At 43.1% G+C, this 17,692-nt stretch overlaps 1 protein-coding gene and 1 long non-coding RNA gene across 3 annotated transcripts; one reads left to right on the top strand and one right to left on the bottom strand.

Annotated features, from left to right (window-relative positions):
* On the top strand, positions 1-15,700 carry KDELR2 (KDEL endoplasmic reticulum protein retention receptor 2). Of its 2 annotated transcripts, XM_031433317.2 has the most exons (5): positions 6-218; positions 8,024-8,124; positions 11,053-11,211; positions 12,310-12,562; positions 13,665-15,700. In XM_031433317.2, the coding sequence occupies exons 1-5, from the start codon at positions 128-130 to the stop codon at positions 13,697-13,699; spliced, it is 639 nt and encodes a 212-aa protein (XP_031289177.1). In that variant the 5' UTR covers positions 6-127; the 3' UTR covers positions 13,700-15,700. The 2 variants fall into 2 exon arrangements, with proteins under 2 accessions (XP_064334782.1, XP_031289177.1); XM_064478712.1 differs by lacking the exon at positions 12,310-12,562 and having other exon boundaries at positions 1-218.
* On the bottom strand, positions 15,684-17,191 carry LOC135319246 (uncharacterized). Its single transcript, XR_010377724.1, has 2 exons — positions 16,361-17,191; positions 15,684-15,988 (listed from the first exon to the last, which is right to left on the bottom strand). It is a non-coding gene; the product is annotated as an uncharacterized LOC135319246 (long non-coding RNA).
* Positions 17,192-17,692: the final 501 nt, after the last annotated feature.

The raw sequence follows: 17,692 nt of genomic DNA, 5'->3' as shown, positions 1-17,692 counted from the left end.
GCCGGCAGTTCGGCCACGTCCCTGGCCACGTCGCGCCCGCTCTCGCCATCTTCGCCGCTTCATCTCAGGGGCCGCCGCCGCTGCCTGAGCCACCGAGCGTGGGGCCGCCGCGCCGACCGCCGCCGCCATGAACATCTTCCGGCTGACGGGGGACCTGTCCCACCTGGCGGCCATCGTCATCCTGCTGCTGAAGATCTGGAAGACGCGCTCCTGCGCGGGTGAGCGGCGGGCGAGGCCCGGGCGAGGCCCGGGCGCGGGGCCGGGTCGCTGGGAGGACCCGGCGACCTCGGCCGCCCTGCGGCCCGCCGGCCTGCGCCGGCCCGACACACCCCCTCGGCCGGCCTGGCGGGCGGCCGCACTCGTGGGGAGCCTAGGCCGGGGCGAGGTGTCGCTGCTCTGGGCCCCGCTCAGCACTTGGTCGGCCCCCGAACTTGAGCGGTCGGGGCGGGGAGGCGCCAACTGGACAGCGCGGGGCCTTGTTCTATCTGAAAAGTTTGCATGGGGGCGGGGGTCCGGCAGGCGCGCCCCCCGCCCTGGGCTTCTGTGGGCGCTTCCCTGCGCGCCTGGGCGGGGGGTCCCGAGGTGCGGGGAGCCCGGGAATCAGTGGGATGCGCCGGAGGATGGGCAGGATCGCGGCGGCTTGGCCTGACGTGGCAGCCTACCCAGCCCGGGAGGTGGGGCGCGGGCGGGGAGAGGTCACCCCGCTCCCCACCCCGCCCCTTCCAGGACTGGCCTCTAGGTTAGGGTGTCGAGGCAGGCCTGTTCCTAGAGTCCTGTGGGCTTCACCGCAGCTCTCGGGACCAGGATCACACCCACCACAGGAGGGGGTATGGGGAGGTCTCTAAGCGAATTTCTTGGGGGCAGTTAATACTGCTTTGAGGAACAAACTAGTTTGTCAGACTCCGAGTGCCTCCATCTAATAACGGGTTCTAAAACCTGCGGCGCGGCGCCGGGTACCGCCGAGGTCTCATGCGGCCTCCTGTAATTCCTCACTCCACGTCACCAGTGAGTTGGCGACTCCCTCCTCGGGAGTGCACATTTCATGCACACATTGCTGGGAGGCAGTGAGACAAATCTTTCCCAGACAGTAGTTGTAGAGTTATACATTTCATCAACCCTAAAAGCTTAAGAATGGCGAATTTTGAAATGATTTCTCAAAATACAATGTCTTTCTTACACATATATTTTTGATAGTGTGGCCTCAGTGTGACAACGTTTGATGAATTAAAGAACTTAATTTTTGCAGAGACAGTAAAAGGTGGAGTCCCAAAGGACCTACGTGGCAGAGATTCTATTTACCTGATTGATTTCCAAAAAAAATTTCACCTCTAAAAGTCACACCACATCTTTGGCTGCTGTCTTCAGGCCTCACCTATCTCCCTGGAATGTAGCTGAGATCCAGGAAGTAAGCAAAACCAAAAAGACCTTTGAGCAGTCAAAATGGATGTTACAAAGTCCATGTACTGAAACCAGTGTGTTTGGCTTGGAGGTGATCTCTCAATTTATACATAGTTCTGAGAGGTTCAGTTGTATGACTTCCAGCGACAGCAAAGTGATTTCAGCGATTGTGATAGCTGACGTTTAAGCGCTTGCTGTGTACCAGGTAGTGAGCTAAGTGCCTTAAATGGCTCATTCCATGTAGTCCTTAAAATAACCCTGGGAGATGAGTGCTCTTGTCCCCATGCTGTGGGTACAGGAACCGAGGCTCGGGGAGGTGAGAACATTATTGGTGGAGCCAGGATTGGAATACAGGCAGTTCTGGAACTCACAATTAAGGATTTGAATAAATATCTATTTGGCCTAAGTAATTTTGGTTTAAACAGTGGATGCCAGGCCAGTAGTTTAGGTCATTTTTTGTTGCACTCAGAAAAAAAATTTCCCCCTGCTTTAGTGAGATATAACTGACATATAACATTGTATTAGTTTTAGGTGTACAATGTAAAAATTTGTTATGTGTATGTATTGCAAAATGATTGCCACAATAACTTGAGTTAACACCCAACACCACCCATATTTACATTTTTTTTCCTTGTTGTGAGAACTTTTAAGGTCTATTCCCTAGCAACTTTCAAATATCAGTACAGTATTATTAACTACAGCCACCATGCTTTACATTACATCCCCAGGATTTGTCTTCTAACTGGAAGTTTGCACCTTTTGATTACCTTCACCCATTTTGCCCACCCCTCACCAGAAAATGTTACTTTTAATCTTCATTTTTGCTCCAAAAGCTTTGTATGAGTCTCTTCATCTTTTTTCATAGGTTTCTCAGAATCCCCTCTGTCAAGTCATTAAACATTGAAGGATGCTAGCTCCTAAACGTGTATCTAAATTAAGATGTTGGGGAGAAGGTAGTGACGTGCTGGATGTAGAATTCTTAAAGGACCCTTGGGTAACAGGAGAAAGTGAGAAGATTTGGTACTTTGTTTCTTTGTTTTTAAATACTCATTACTTTTATGTGGGAGATTTAGGAAAATACAAAATACTTCAGCCAAAATAATAAGACAAATAGGTGAGTTAAGTTTGTCTGTGTTTGCAGGTATTCCAACAGTTATTAAACTGTTCTGGTTATCAGACTTAGGATCATTTTATGTACGATTTCTAGCCTTTTAAAAATCAGAATCACCAAGATCATGATTCAGAATTAAATTTAGAATTTGACTAGCTACCTTGTTTTTCACCCTAAATTATAAAGTTGTCTAGAGACTTTTGAAAGAGTAAGAATTTGATATGAGATTCTCAAATAACTAGATTTGGAGACATGTACGTTCAGGTTGTGTTTCTCACTTTGAAAATACTGGTGCTGGGGTTCATTTTAGGGTTTTGGCACTTGTTTTGAACATGCGTGCAGCTGCATAACCAGGGCTTTCTCATCTTGAGGTGTGGGGTGAGACAGGTTAGTAAAGAAGATTCTGTTTTCTTGACCATCTAATTCAAGAGCAACTGCCTTAAAGGACCTATTTTAAAGTGGGGGCAGGGGAGTTGATCTTAGTTTAGTCTGACTTGGCGTTCTCTTCTGTCTGCCATTGTCATTACAGAGGGGTGCCCAAATGAAATGTCAGTTTCTCATCTTCCTGAGCTGTGACTGGCAGCTGGATCCACAGGATGCGCAAGTCATCACTTTATCGCCCTAAACACTGACCTGGGTAGTGTTGGGAGAATAGGCGTTGGTGTATTGATGAAGAATTTCCTGTCTACATTTTCCTGTAGGCTGACAGTTGTTATTAGTACTGTATATATTGTGCTTAAACTACCAGAGGAGTTTTTCTGAGACCCAAGGCTCCCAGCCGTCCTCCCCTAGTCCTTCCCTTCCCTCCTCCACCTGGTGCTTAGATTGTTGTTAGCTATTGTCATGTAAGTTGCAGATTTTTCATCCTGCCAAACATCCTACCAAACTGCTGTGTCCCTGTAGTTCTCGTAATTGGACAGTTTGATTTTTTTTTTTTTTTTTTGGACAGCTTGTATTTTTGAAGGACTTGGAAAATACCTCATCTTCTGTTGTCATCGGGTACTTCAGGAAGCTTTTGCCTCACATTCTGCGTTCTCTCTGTAGCAGCTGTTGCCTATTGCTCTTTTGAGTGTCAGTCTCCTGAGTAATCATTTTTCCCACTTACTGACCACTCACTATGTGCAAGACACTCGGGACACAGCTCAGAGCAGCATCTTGTAGCTGTCAAAGTTTCTGCTCTCAGGAAAGCTGCAATTTAGTTGAAGTAATAAGCCATATATAAAAAAGATTAAAATATAGCGTATCAGACCATATAGGCAGTAAATTCTATATGTGATGTGGCAAGAAAGATCCCAGGAAGGCTTTCCTGATTTCCCAACAAGGAGAGTATGAGACCTCAATGAAGAAAATGTGTAACTTTGCTGATGGACATAAAAGATGACCTGAATGTATGTTCAAACCATGGTCCTGGAGAGGACCGGGCAGGCTGGCGAGGAAGCAAGATAGTACATCTCCCCAAATTAACTTAATTATTCAGAGTATCATCAAAGTTAAGAGACAATAAACTGAGAGAAATAATCTGCAGTATATCTAAGTGACAAGAGGTTAATAATCTGTAATAAAATACTCCTACAAATTAAAAAAACTAATCTGATAAAAAATGGGGAAAGTTGGCAGTTCACGAAAGAATGACAGAAGGCCAGTTATGCATGAAAGAATGCCCAGCCTCACTAGTGGTTAGGAACTTGGGTATTAAAACAGCAGTGCATCCCATCATTTGCCTGCTGGGTGGGAAGAAGGCAGAGGTTTACAACAACTAATGTAGGCAAAGGGGGTGAAGTAAAGGGTATTTTCTCGTCTGGGTTAGTGAATATGTAAATTGGCACAGCCTATGTAGGGGAAGTTTGACAATATTTCAAAACTTAAAGTGTTCATATAGTTTACCCCAGCACTTCTAGGGGATCTGAACTACAGAAATTGTCACATATGTGAATAAGTGATATTGAGGTTTAAGGATACTTGTTGTACTTAAATACAAAACACTTTATAGATACAGAGATGTTCATGCAGTATTTATAAGAGCAAATACTGTACACAACTCAAATGTCCATTAAGAGAGATATCGCACAAATGTTGGCACATTCACACTGGAGCACTATGCAGCCATTAAAAAGAAGGAGCTAGAAGTATTAACAGAAGCTACATCTGAGATATTAAGTTAAAGAAGCAAATTGTAAAGGAAGAGTTACGGCCCCATTAAGTTGCACTTAAAATGGAGTTGGGAGGGGTGTTAACAAGATTCTTCTGATTTTTATTCCGTATATTTTAGCACATTGGTATTTTTAATAAAATAGCATGGATTTCTCTGAAAACAAGAAAAAATAGTAAAGCAATACATAGAGCTGTCATTTACCAAGCACCTGCGGTGGGGCAGGTTTAGTAAAAGACACTTTTTTCAACAGTCCCACAATTCGGCATAATTTGTCCCCATTTGACAGATGCAGAAACTGAGGTGTAGGGGGACCAAGTATATGTAATGGGCCCTGATTTGCTTGTTGCTTTCAGGGACTGAGCTTGCATCCAGACCTGCTGACTCCAAAGCCTCTCTTTCCCCGAGGCACAAAGCTGTGTTCTGAGTCAGTTCCTGACTTTTGAGCTACTGGTTCGAGGGTAAGTTAATGACCTCGAATCATGACCTCTGATAGTCTCCTAAAGGCGAGTACCTGGATCCTTCGAGACAGCAGGTCAGAGCATGGTATGCAGGAGCCTTGTTGAAGGCTGCCATGCTGTTTACCCTGGCGGTCTGACCTGCAGTGCTTGGTTGTATCCCAGCTGTCGCCAGCACAAAAATAATTCATGGAAGGCTTTTCTGTTTGGTTGAGGGCTCTGTTCTGTAAACCAATGGGAATATGAGAAATGCAACTTTTGACTTGAAGCTTAAATTAACATACACTGGACTATTTAGTTGTAGCTTTTTATTAAACTTGGCCCAGTGGGAAAAGACGGGAATGGGATTAAGTTTAATGATTGGTTTCCATTTAACAAGTTATACTCCATAGTATGGATATTTGGTGCATTTAGAGTTGAGATGGCTGTTTCAGAAACATTGAGCACTTGTTACCTGATGGCCTTCGCATGCTTTGGTCTCAACCCAGGGAGAAACTAACCGTGAGAGCCCCTCTGGCTTCATGGCAAGTATTCCCACTTGAAGGAGATTCCTGCCCCTACCCCTTCTGTCTTCAGCTGGGACCTCTGCCTTCTTGGGGAGACAGAACAGTTTTTCTGTTTTAAAGGGAAAATGTTGCCACCTGCTAATCAGGATCCCAGGCCAGGAAGCATAGGGCAGAACTGTGTAAGCATCCTCAGATTTCCAGCATGGCAGCTCCTGCACCACGGGACAGGCTGCTGGCCACATGCTGCCTGCCCCTTTCTGCTCTGCCCCACCCTCTGCCTGGTGGTGAATTAGGGCAGAGCCCAGAGCACATTGCCTATTTACAATCGTAGAGACACAGTATGACTTGGAGAGTCTTTGGAAGTGTTATCCCCAAAATACCATAAAATGGGAATATACCCCCATGACATGAAACTAAAATGAATCAGATTTTCTTTTGTCCACTTGCTCATTCATTCAGCAGATGTTTTCTGGGCCCTGCTGGGTGTCAGGCCCCGTGCTCAGCACAGCGAATACAAAATGGAATAAGGCACGACCCGGGCCTTCGGACATCTCCAGTGTGATGGGGGTTGGGGGAGAGGAAGCCAGGCAAGCAGATGACCGCAGTGTGTTTTATAAGTGCTGTAACAGGAGCTAGGGCAGCAGCTGGCGTGAAGTACTTCCCATTGTGCACTTGCTGAATGAATAAACAGCACCGGGGGAGGGTGTCTTCAAAGATGACGTCCCAGAGGAAGTGAAACGTGAACTGGGTCGCAAAGGGGAGTGGTAAAAGTGACATGATAGTTCCTGCTTTTTGATAATAAAAATGCTGAAAATGAGGACAGACTTCAAATCTGCATGGCTTCCAAAGTTCCATTAGAATAAACTCTTTACAACAAGATTTGCCCATATGTATCCTATAATTCTTTTATTTAAAATATTGGAAAGAACCATATAGGAAATGAACTGGAAATTTATCTCTCAAGTCTTCAACAAACATCAAATGTGACCCACATGCTCCCTGTCCTTTTTCCCCATTTTGTCTTCTCTCTCCCATGTTCTCTATGTCAGTGGCAGCCTCGTGTTTTCTCCTTTGGAATATTGATCTTTCATAAGAAAAAAAGTTCCCCTTTACTGGGGAAAAGACTAAAAGGAGATGGCTTACTGTCTGTATCTCTACCTTTGGTCCTTGAAATTGGTTACTGTTGATGGATCCAGAAGGATAGAGTCGACTTTTTCTTCAGTTTCTATTTAGCTATTTTTGTGACTAGGCTGGAACTGTAAATATTCATACATAGAAAGTAACATTCTTAGGTCCAGGCTTTTCAACAAGCTATAAAATTGTTTTGTAAAACAGTGTAAAAATACCATGTAAAGCAATGTGATGTTCACCTTCTGGGGAAATACTGCTAATGATTTGGGTGCAGTGACATTTCTGCTAAATACAAGCTTGCTTAAATGTCTAATGGTGTGAAGTTTGCCATGTAGATGAGGGTGGGCAGGTTCTGACATCTAGTAAGGTTCAGTTTCTTTAATGAATTCGCTCTTTCTCAAACATCTGAAACCCATAATTTACGTCTTTTGTCACATAAATATTTAGCCAAATGCAGATGTCAGGTGCACTCTATGTGACCTTCTAGACTTCCCTAGCTGAGGCTCCATGTGCCACGACAGTGCTCAGGAGGTGGGCTGGTGATTGGAGGTAGAAGCAGTTTTAAGATGTTAAAACAGTAAAAGACAGACTGCTGCTTTGGAAGACAAGCAGGTTCCCACCCTCTTGTTGCCATAGCATCCAGGAGCATTTTTATGTGAGTCTGAGGTTGGTTGTGTGATGAATCTAAGAGGTGGAATTGTAAAAAATTTTAACATACCCAAGTAAACACTTCTCTCACAAAAGAAGTCACCCTGGGAGGCCACACTGCTGTTCCTGGAGGATTACTGCTCAGACTCTCCCCTGAAGCAGTGCTCTCCACTTGGTCCCTCATCTCCTTAATCCAGTTAGATTCCAGCTCCACCCTCAAAAGATTTGTCACATGAGATACTGTTTTTTAAAAATGGAAAGATGCTAAACGTAACGGACAAGTTACAACACTGAATAACAGCAGGATTTTTAAAATAAATTTCTTTCTATATCTAGAGGGACATATTTGAGAAATTTAATGTTCATTTGAACAATACACATCCTGGCATGTTGGTGCTGACATCGTCATAGTGAGACAGAAAAGCTGTTAGAACCTCCCCAGGCGGTCATGTTCAAGACTGTCGAGGGAAAGAACAACAGAAACTGCTCTCATGCACCCAGAGTCGTCCTGGACATCAGCCTCGGCCCCTGGTCCCACGTCCCTGCACTCCCTGCACCATGTTGTCCACAAGAATCACAGAGCTCTCCAAGCATTTCTAATACTTTGCTTTTGTTTCTGTAGGTATTTCTGGGAAAAGCCAGCTTCTGTTTGCACTGGTCTTCACAACTCGTTACCTGGATCTTTTTACTTCATTTATTTCATTATATAACACGTCTATGAAGGTATGGTATGGCATCCAATGGAACGTATTTTATCCATAATCCACAGACCTATGGAAACTGTTAAATTTATGCCACCTGTGCACTTAATTAAACATCTTCAAGAATAATGTCTAAATATGCTGTTCTTGACTTAAGCACTTTTAGACCACCTAGTACATGTAGCTGAGAATAGTTATCATTAAGCATATTTTTTCTGTTTCAAAGCAGTATCTGTTAAAGTTATTTGCACCTAGAGATTTCTTAATCTTAAGTTCTTCGACTATGGTAAACTTCTAAAGCTCTTGAAAACCCTATGAGACAGAGGGGTGACTATTATGTTTTCATGCAGTGGGAAATTATAGAGTCTGGGAAACCCAGCGAGTCGGTTCAGAACAAAGAACAGAAGCCGGGGCCCCCCACTGCACCACACATCCCGCTTACTTCTGTCGTGCTTCAGCAGCGTCTGCACAGAATTTACGTCATGCGCTCTTTAAACCTTTTAGCTTGGTCCAAGCTTTAGTATCCATAATACCTTTGGTGTCATATTTCTCCTAATTGACATGAAAACAAATGTCTGACTGTCAAAATGCAGAATGTCGCGTTCCAGCCAGCATCTTGTGTACCACTGGCAGCGCACGCTCCCCGCTTGTGGCAACCTCAGTTCTTCCCCTCAATCATTGAACTCAGACTTGGTGAACACCACGGGGCCCGCTGGGGCGGGGTGAGCAGCGAGCAGCACTCAGGGCATGGGGAGGAGCTGCAGTTTGCAATAGGTGCTGTGAAGGGAAAGTACAGGCTCTCCGGGTGTAGAAAGGGTGTCTGACTTCATTCGTTCCTCAGATGCTTAGCGAGCACCTGTATGCGGGATACTGTGGTAGGCACTTGGTTTTTGGCACCCAATGAAGTAATGTTTAAGCTAAAGCCATTGGTGTGGTATTTAAAACAACTCCCACAGCACTTTGTGTTCGAAAGCATTTTTATAAGCACAGGTCAAAGTAGACAAAGCAATATTTGAGCCCACGGTCTTTACTAAGAAGCAGATTTGAGTTACCTATAATCATTCCATTCTTCCTTACTAAGTGATGGGAGCCTAGTAATCAGGAAATAATTAGCTTACTTAAAAATGGTTTTAGGTCTGTGCTTGTTGTCCAGGCAAGTTGAGCATGCAGGTATTAGACGTGTGTAAGCAAGAGTCCCCTCCTGTCCCCCTTGGGATACCCAGCTTTTAGAGGAATCCTTGCTTACTTAATTGTAGCTTCCAAACATAATGTCCCTAAAATCGGGAATGAGAGCCAAGGCCTATATGCTCATAACTTTTTACTTTAAATGCCAATCACTGGTGAGAGGAGAAAGTAGCTGCTTTCCCCAGCGGCTGCTGAAGCCTGTATGGGAAATCCAGGCTGGCTGGAGGAGGGGGCTGGGGAGGGACCTGTTCGTAGATGTATGTGTATTTCATCTGTAGTGTAGATGATATGTTACTTTGTTCATGTACGTGTATGCATATATTTGAATGTGTAGAGAACTCCTCTTACAGTATGTTAATCTTCCTTGATTTTGCGTGGAGGGTGTGTGTATGTTACTTCTCCAGTCTATGGGAATGACCAGCAATTTTCATACTTTGTTGACTATTTATTTGCAAATACAACTTTATGATAAGATGCCAGGGACAGTTTAGTATCCTTGTTTTGTTTTGTTTTCAAGCATATGAGGACTTGGTGATTGCCCTCATTTTCCTGTTAAGTTGTTTTGCCCAAATATTTTCCCAGTTAAGTTTCACAAGTTGGCTTTTCTGAAAAGTCAGTGCAGCTGATACCCCAGTTGTCTGTTTACTAGAACCAAACTACTGTTTGGTTCTTGAGCCTAAAATTCTGAAGTCTGAAAATTGGTGTAATTTCAGACTATCAGACTTTTCCTTAGGTTTGGATGAAAATATTTTTAGTGTTTTACCTTTTGAATGTGAAAGAACATACAATTTAATTGTACGCCCTTGAACAGCTATACTGCTGTGCAAATACATAGGCAGCAATGTTTTACAGATTATCACTAACTTTTGATTTTGCTTTTGTTATGTTACCAGACAAAATTTCATAGCAACAGTCTGAAAGCTGAGTGTTCAAGTAACACAGATAAGTTAAAACCATCATTGCAAAGTTTAACATGAGTTACATCGTTTATCTTAAGAAAAGCACTATCTGGGAAATATCGTTGTGCTGTAAGGAAGTGTATTGGTTTTGAACTGCATTGAAGTTCGTGTTTGCTTTTTTTCTAAACATACTATCTAGTAGTTTAGAATAAAATTAAAAATACGTTCTTTGGCAGTTTCTTATAAAGTTAAACATATACTTAACATACGATCCAGGTATTTACCTGAGAGAAGTAACACTTATACTCACACAGAAACCTGCACACACATGTCCCCCGCAGCTCTATCCAACCATCCCCCAAGCTGGAAACAACCCACCTGTCCTCTAATTGGCAGATGGATCAACAGCTGTGGCACCCAGACATGGGCTGCTGCTTCGAAATACAGGGGAGTGGCTCTTAGTCCACACAACAATATGGTTGGCTCTCAGATCGTTCTGCTAACTGAAAGAGGCTGGTATTAAAGGTGACATAGTGTATAATTCCGTTTGTGGAATGGAATTCTAGAAAAGGCAAAAACTTCAGGGACCAAGAACACATCAGTGATTGCCAGCAGTTAGGCCTGGAGGAAAGCCTTGACCATGTAGGCGCAGCATGAGGGAGTTTGGGGGGGTGATAGGACTGGTCTGCATCTGGATTGTGTTGGTGGTTATGTGACTTACAGAGCTGTATACCCCTGCAAAAGTGAATTTTACTATATTTAAATTTATAATTTAAAAGTATTTATAATATGGATGATGTAGAAAGCCACAAAGAGTTGGAATAACTGTTAAAATACTGATGACCCAATGTTTTTTCTTTTTTTAGCTCATCTACATTGCCTGCTCTTATGCCACAGTGTACCTGATCTACATGAAATTTAAGGCAACCTACGATGGAAATCATGATACCTTTCGAGTGGAATTTCTGGTGGTCCCTGTGGGAGGCCTCTCATTTCTAGTCAATCATGACTTCTCTCCTCTTGAGGTTAGTTCAGAGGTTTTTTAGTGGTCGTGTCTGGTTCCCTAGGGAAATAGACCTGGTTGCAGATAACTTACGGTGGTTTTGTTTTGTTTGTTTTGGTTCAACAAGCTTCTGGTACAACATAAACTGTTTGGTGTAAATAAATCGTGGGAAGGAATTAAGCACCCAGGTTAGACACCCATTTGGGTGTTTGCTGACTCTCCTTTAGAATAAACTTGGGTCCTGTGATACCGAACACAGTGCTGTGCCTGTCCTGAGTGTCTGAACACATGGTCTTCTGCCCACTCCCACTCAGCTTGTGTTTCCTCTTCCCGTACGGGTGTAGCTCATTGATGCTGTGTCTGTGAACCCCTTAAGCAGGACTCCTCATCCTCAGGAAGAGTGGACTGCATGGTGCCCTGGCCCTGGGTGGTGCCCTGGCCTGCTCCTCAGCGCTCTGTCCAGCCCTCAACATCCTGGGGTTGACTTGAGTTACCACACTGATGGTGGTCTTCTGAAGGTGCAGGGAGTACCCGCGTTTAAAACACTCCAGGGGGCTACTCACATATCCTCTTTCCATCAGCGAGAATCAAGTACTGTGTTGGGCAGAGAGTTTGTGTAATTACAATTCTGACTTCCTATGCCTTTGACTTACCACACCAAAAAAGCCTAAAGAATAAGAATAATAGTGAGACAGTTTAGATAGTCTGGAAAGGAGACCAGTTGGTGAGGAAAAACAGCAGTGACGGAGTGGAAGGACCCAGCCATCAGTGTTGTCAACCCTGGCAGAAAACAGAGTTGATGAGGGGCCCTGGATTCAGAGTGGGGTGAGTTTACCCAGGAGAGACATCACACAGGTAGGGTCACAGAAAATTAGAGAAGAAGGTGACGTTAGGGAGACACGGTAGTGAAAATTCAGAGGTACACATGCCCAGGTTCCCCAGCTGGTCACTGGGAGTGTCTGCCTCTTACATGTAGCTTAAGTTTCTGTGATTTATTAAATTGCAAAGCTATTCTGTTGTGGGCTCGGACGCCCAGACTGCTTCACAGTAAAGCCAGAGTATTTCCCATGAACCCAGGGCAGGCCCTGGATGCTGACCAGACCTGCTGTTTCTCTGGCAGATTCTGTGGACCTTCTCCATCTACCTGGAATCGGTGGCTATCCTGCCACAGCTCTTCATGATCAGCAAGACCGGGGAGGCGGAGACCATCACCACCCACTACCTGTTCTTCCTGGGCCTCTACCGCGCCCTGTACCTCGTCAACTGGATCTGGCGCTTCTACTTCGAGGGCTTCTTCGACCTCATTGCTGTGGTGGCCGGCGTTGTCCAGACCATCCTGTACTGTGACTTCTTCTACTTGTACATCACGAAAGGTACGTTGGGCTGTGTCCTGCCGGCCTTGTTCTTCTAGGAGCCCCCCCGCCCAGCGTGCTCCTAATCTGACACAGGCTCATAAAGCAGAACTGGCTTCAGAAGAACATTCTAGTGACTGTCAAGTAAACTTCTGGATCCGGGTTTGCAGTTTTTTTTTCTTCTGCTGTAGCTTTATTGTATTTGTACAGTGACACATTTTCATTGTAAAATTAGTTAGAACTGATAATTCTGAAAACAATCACCCAAAATCCTACCACTTGGAGATAATCATTGTTAATGTTTCAGTAAATGTAATGATTTAATGATACATGACTTAAACTATATGTGCTTTCCTATAATCTGCTTTTCTCCCTAGACATCTACATAATTTTTAATAGCAGAAGAGTATTTCATTATGTGTATTACCGTAATTAACTTACTCAGCCCCTTTTTCATGGGTATTTGGGCTGTTACTGGTTTGCTGCTCTTAAACTCTAGTGCTTAAATCAGCATCCTTGCATATGTATATTTTTGCATTTATATGAACACAGGACATATGAATTTCACAAAAAATCTGACAAAAAAAAGCCATAGTCCTTCCTTAGGAAAAAAAATGCACACTTACGCATATACAGACAAATATATGCATACAGTTTTAGAGAATTCAGGAGGCCCTGAAACCCATCCACAGATCCCAGGCTAAGGATGCTTGCTATACAGTAAAATTCCTTGTGGTGCAATTGCGAGGTATAAGGGCATTTGTATCTTACCTCTTTAACATCCAAAATTTCATAACAGTATATGTTGATTAGAGGAGAAAGTCGTAACAAAAAGCTGAATTAGGTGACAATTTCAATCGAATTAGTATTTTTAAATTCAGTTGCTGTGGTGTCCAGATACATGAAGAAGATTCCAGTCCATGTGTGCATGACACTTTCACAGTTCAGAGGGCTTTGTTTATTGACACCAAAGTCAGGTGACTGTTGGTTGTCAAGAGCTTGTTTCCTCGAACCTCACTCGTAGTATCTTGTGTGACAGACTTCTAGGAATGGGAAGAAGGAAACTATAAGGTTGTCAGGATCAGTAACCTTTTGTTTTTTCTTCCTCTCTTTAAAATTCCAGTACTCAAGGGAAAGAAGCTCAGTCTGCCAGCGTAAGTGCCAAAGACCATCAGCAGCCTCTGTCCTTCAGGGTGCTCGGACGGAATTCTTACCACAGCAAAGGCACAAGATGCTTGAGACGGAAAACCAGAAACTTAACTCTTTTGTTGCAGATAGTCATCAGTGGCTCTGTAAGAACCCAGAGGGAAAGAACCAGAGGGTTTCTGTTTAATGCATCTTGCCTTATCTTTTTTTATTACTATGTACAAAGATTTTTTTACACAAAGAAACAATGCTGTATTAATAAATTCAGTGTGTAGCTTCAATTGGGGTAGTTCTAAAAGTGAAGATTTTGTGAGGAATAAGTGCAAACTTTTTTTTTTTAATTCTTTGAAATTGTTGATTCCTTATATCTGCAATGAAATCGTGCTCCTTGACAGCTGGAAGGTTATGTATCTTCCATCTCTCAAACTGCATTCCACTATATTTATTTTTTTGCCAAAAGATGAATTATCTTTGTTTGAAATCTGAGATAGTATGTCCGATTTGGTACATCTGTTCAAATTTCTTCTCACCTGACGTGGAAATCCTTCTTTGGATGTCACAACACTACATTTAAGGCTGGTAAGGATGACTTGCAAGTCTTAGGTTTTTCATTACCGAAATTTTAACATTCTGAATGTAGATGGAGTCTCAGTTAAGAGTCACCAAAGGTGCCTGCCCTCCTCCCCTACTGAGAAGCGTCAGTTTGAGACTGTCCCAGTGGTGTCAGAGAACTCGGTGGGCAGGGGCTTTGGGCTGCTTGCCATCTCAGTGTGTGTGTGGGAGACACTGATGATTATTTTGGATCTAGGACTCCTCTGAGGAATGGAACATTATCTGTCATTTTAACTTACAATTCCAGAAGATTACTACAAGCATGTCCATGCTCAGATTCAGGCTGTTTTCCATATTACTCTTGGACAGTAAAATGATTTTCTTTATTTTAATTGGCAGCACCAATTGCCATTCCTTTTACTCTTACTTTTTTAATTTTTTGTTGTTTTTATTGAGCTCTTGCATGATTTATCTTGTGTTACCATCCTAAATAAACATTTTATTAAACGTAGAATAAATTGTCTTTTTTTAATGAATTAGGCTTTTGGAACATCCTATGTCAGGATGGGTTTTTTTTTCAATTGGCAACAAGAGCTCTGTATAGGGCTGCAAACATTTGTTCTCCACCTAGTAATCTAAAACTTTCTGTATTTTGTGGGAAAATTGGAATTTTCCTCCTGATTTTGCCATTAAATTAATTTGCAGCGTTTTTTTGATTTATGCAAAAGCATACGACTTTGTTTTTATGTGATGCACCATTGTTAAAGTGTTGAATACTAACAGTGCTTACTACAAGAAGGGTGTAGTATTTTTGCTTGCTGCATTAAAATATCTTGTGGAGGAAGGGCGCTGGATGGGTTTTATTTTTATCTTAACATCTTTCTAAATAGGCGGTGTAACTGTGTAGTTTAACCTCCCATCTTTCTCTCGTTTTGCTTCCCCTCCATTGCCTCATGTCTTTGCTTTTGTGTATCAGAGTCTCTTTCTTTCTGGCGTCCTAGTCTCAGTTTAGTTTCCGTTTTTATCCTCCTTGGAAAATTCTGATAGCGTGCAGGAAGGGTGGGAAATCCCGTCATAAGTGGAGGAGACTCCTTGCTGCCCAAACTGGGCGTGGGTGGGGGGCTCACACATGATTTTGTGCATGTAACTCAAACACAAGCTGGGATCATTCATTGGAGAGCACCCTGCATAGAGCAAGGATCTGGACCTCGGCACGCCACCTGATCTATGAAGTAGCAATGCCTCCAGTTATTCTGCCCAAGTGAAAACAGAGTTGGTTGAGATGTTGCCACCACCTGTGGCCCACCACAGTGACATCTTAGCAGGCGCCTGAGGCGGGGCGCGGGGCTGGGGCAGAGTCCTGGCCACGTTGGAAACAAAGGCGTTGTATCACAAAGCACTGTTTCAGAATTACTTCACTTCCTGAATAAAGGTTATCAGGTAATTCATATTTTTCAACAAGCCGTTTTATTTGTGTGTGTTTTTTGAATGTAAGCATAAAGAGAAATAAAGCAAAGTGAACAAATTTGCCCACTAAAAAACTGCGAAAAGCTACTGGCTGTTGACTTGCTTACAGACACCAATCCATTCTTCGTCTGGATCAGTTACAGAGTTTGAAGAACATTTACTGCTTCCTCACAGTCTGGCCAAAGAGAAATGGGTGAAGGAAAAAAAAGTGGCAGCTAGAAGGCCTTGCTAGGGAAGATCCAGCCCAGCATTTCCGAAGATGCCAACAGGTTAAACAATTTCCTGGAAAGGTCAAGCGAAGATTCTATTTCAGTAGAAATCTTAAGTGGTTTGTGGGACAGACTTGTGTTAGGGGTCTTGGCTCCCCACACTCTAGCTCTGACCATGGGTTTAGCGTGAGCCTTGCTCCCGCTCTGTGACGAGCAGGGACTCCCACCACAGGATTTGGGAGGTGCAGCTTGGTGCACAGAAGGTGCTCAGCGCCTTGGGCACCCTCTTCCCCCTCCCTTTCTTTGTGCTTAGCTTGGGACAGCAGCCTTGAAAGCTGGCCAGAACCCGTTCTGGCTGGAGTTCCTCTGGCCCATGTGATGACATTGGTAGTTTTGCCCTTGTTGGGAGAGAATGCCTCTAGAAACAGACCCCCAAGAACCTTACAAAACCACGCATCTGAGTGAGGACTAGTGAAGGCTGGTTGGACTGGAGCTCATGTGGGTTTTTCTCCGTGTGCTTCGCCCTCTAGTGGCTGGATGTAGACTTTCCAGGGAACCTGTGCTGTCCTCTCCCCACCAAGCTGATCTGGCTTAGCCTTTGAAGTGGAGTCTTATGCAGGTGCTGGGGGTGTTTCTTCTCCAGTTCTGAAACAATTCCCTCTTGTATCCCTGCAGCTTAGAAGCAACTTGCGGCAATGATATAGCACTAATCCTTTTAAACAATGACAAAGATACTTCTTATACTACTGGAACATAATACTCCAGATTTCTGACCTAGTTTGGCCTTGGGCACTTATGAAGTGAGTCTTCAAGCAAACATTACACTACACTTGACTCCATTACCAAAACAGAATGGAAATACAGAACCTATTTATTCATAAGATTTCTAGTTCTGGGGGGAAGGTTACAGCTCGGTAGAAAGTGTGCTTAGCATGCACAAGGTCCTGGGTTCAATCCCCAGTACCTCTATTATAATAAATAAATAAACCTAATTACCTCCCCCAAAAAACATTTTTTTAAATAAAAAAAAGTAATTGTCAAAATATACAGGTTACCAAAAAAAAAAAAAAAAAAAGATTTCTAGTTCTGTAATAGGAAAACATGTGCCCTGGAACTAAGAAAGTGATTTGTTCCAAGTTCTGAGAACTGAAAAATCTCAGGACTTTAAGAGTGCTTGGAGAAACAACTGTCCAACTGACTGAAAGATCACCTGACTAAAGCCCCTACCCACTTCTGACATAGACAACAGCAGAAACAATGAATGCAAAGATATTAATCTTACTCAGAGCAGAAGGATTTGCTCAAATCAAAGAAGATCAAGCCCTAAAGGGAGAAAGGAAGACACGAATCAGTTTGGAAAAACAATAAAGATCCACTTCTCCAAGTTAATACGAAGACGAAATTAAATGCTGAGAAATCTCTGAAGAATACCCACTATTATTTGCAAATAGTTAAAGTAACCTGAAAGAACAAGCAGAGAGGAATATCAAGGATCTTTTTTTCCCCAAAATTCAAGATGGAGCAAATACGGCAGGATGTGACCCCTTGTTAAATCTGGATGGTGGGTCTTCAGTTACAGACATCTCTGTATCTGAAAGTTTTCATCATTTAAAAGTCATTATAGGTCATTCACCCTTTCAAGAGCTATGCTTCGACTTGGATGTTTCATTTTGGAAGTAACAAAAAATAGTTATTTTAAATTGATATTTTAAAAACTACTTAAAATAGTTTTTTAAAAACTAATCAATTTATTCATTCTTTAGGAGGAAATAATGTC

This window comes from Camelus dromedarius, chromosome 24 (assembly GCF_036321535.1).
Source record: "Camelus dromedarius isolate mCamDro1 chromosome 24, mCamDro1.pat, whole genome shotgun sequence".
Taxonomy (NCBI): Eukaryota; Metazoa; Chordata; class Mammalia; order Artiodactyla; family Camelidae; genus Camelus; species Camelus dromedarius.
The sequence above is the reverse complement of the archived record's forward strand: the minus strand, read 5'-3'. Positions and strand labels throughout refer to the sequence as shown.

Excerpts from the sequence above, each read along its gene's own strand:
- KDELR2 (XM_031433317.2), top strand. The coding sequence starts at position 128 with ATGAACATCTTCCGGCTGACGGGGGACCTGTCCCACCTGGCGGCCATC. Across the intron at positions 219-8,023 it reads GAAGACGCGCTCCTGCGCGG|GTATTTCTGGGAAAAGCCAG; the intron begins GTGAGCGGCGGG and ends TTGTTTCTGTAG. Across the intron at positions 11,212-12,309 it reads ATGACTTCTCTCCTCTTGAG|ATTCTGTGGACCTTCTCCAT; the intron begins GTTAGTTCAGAG and ends TTTCTCTGGCAG.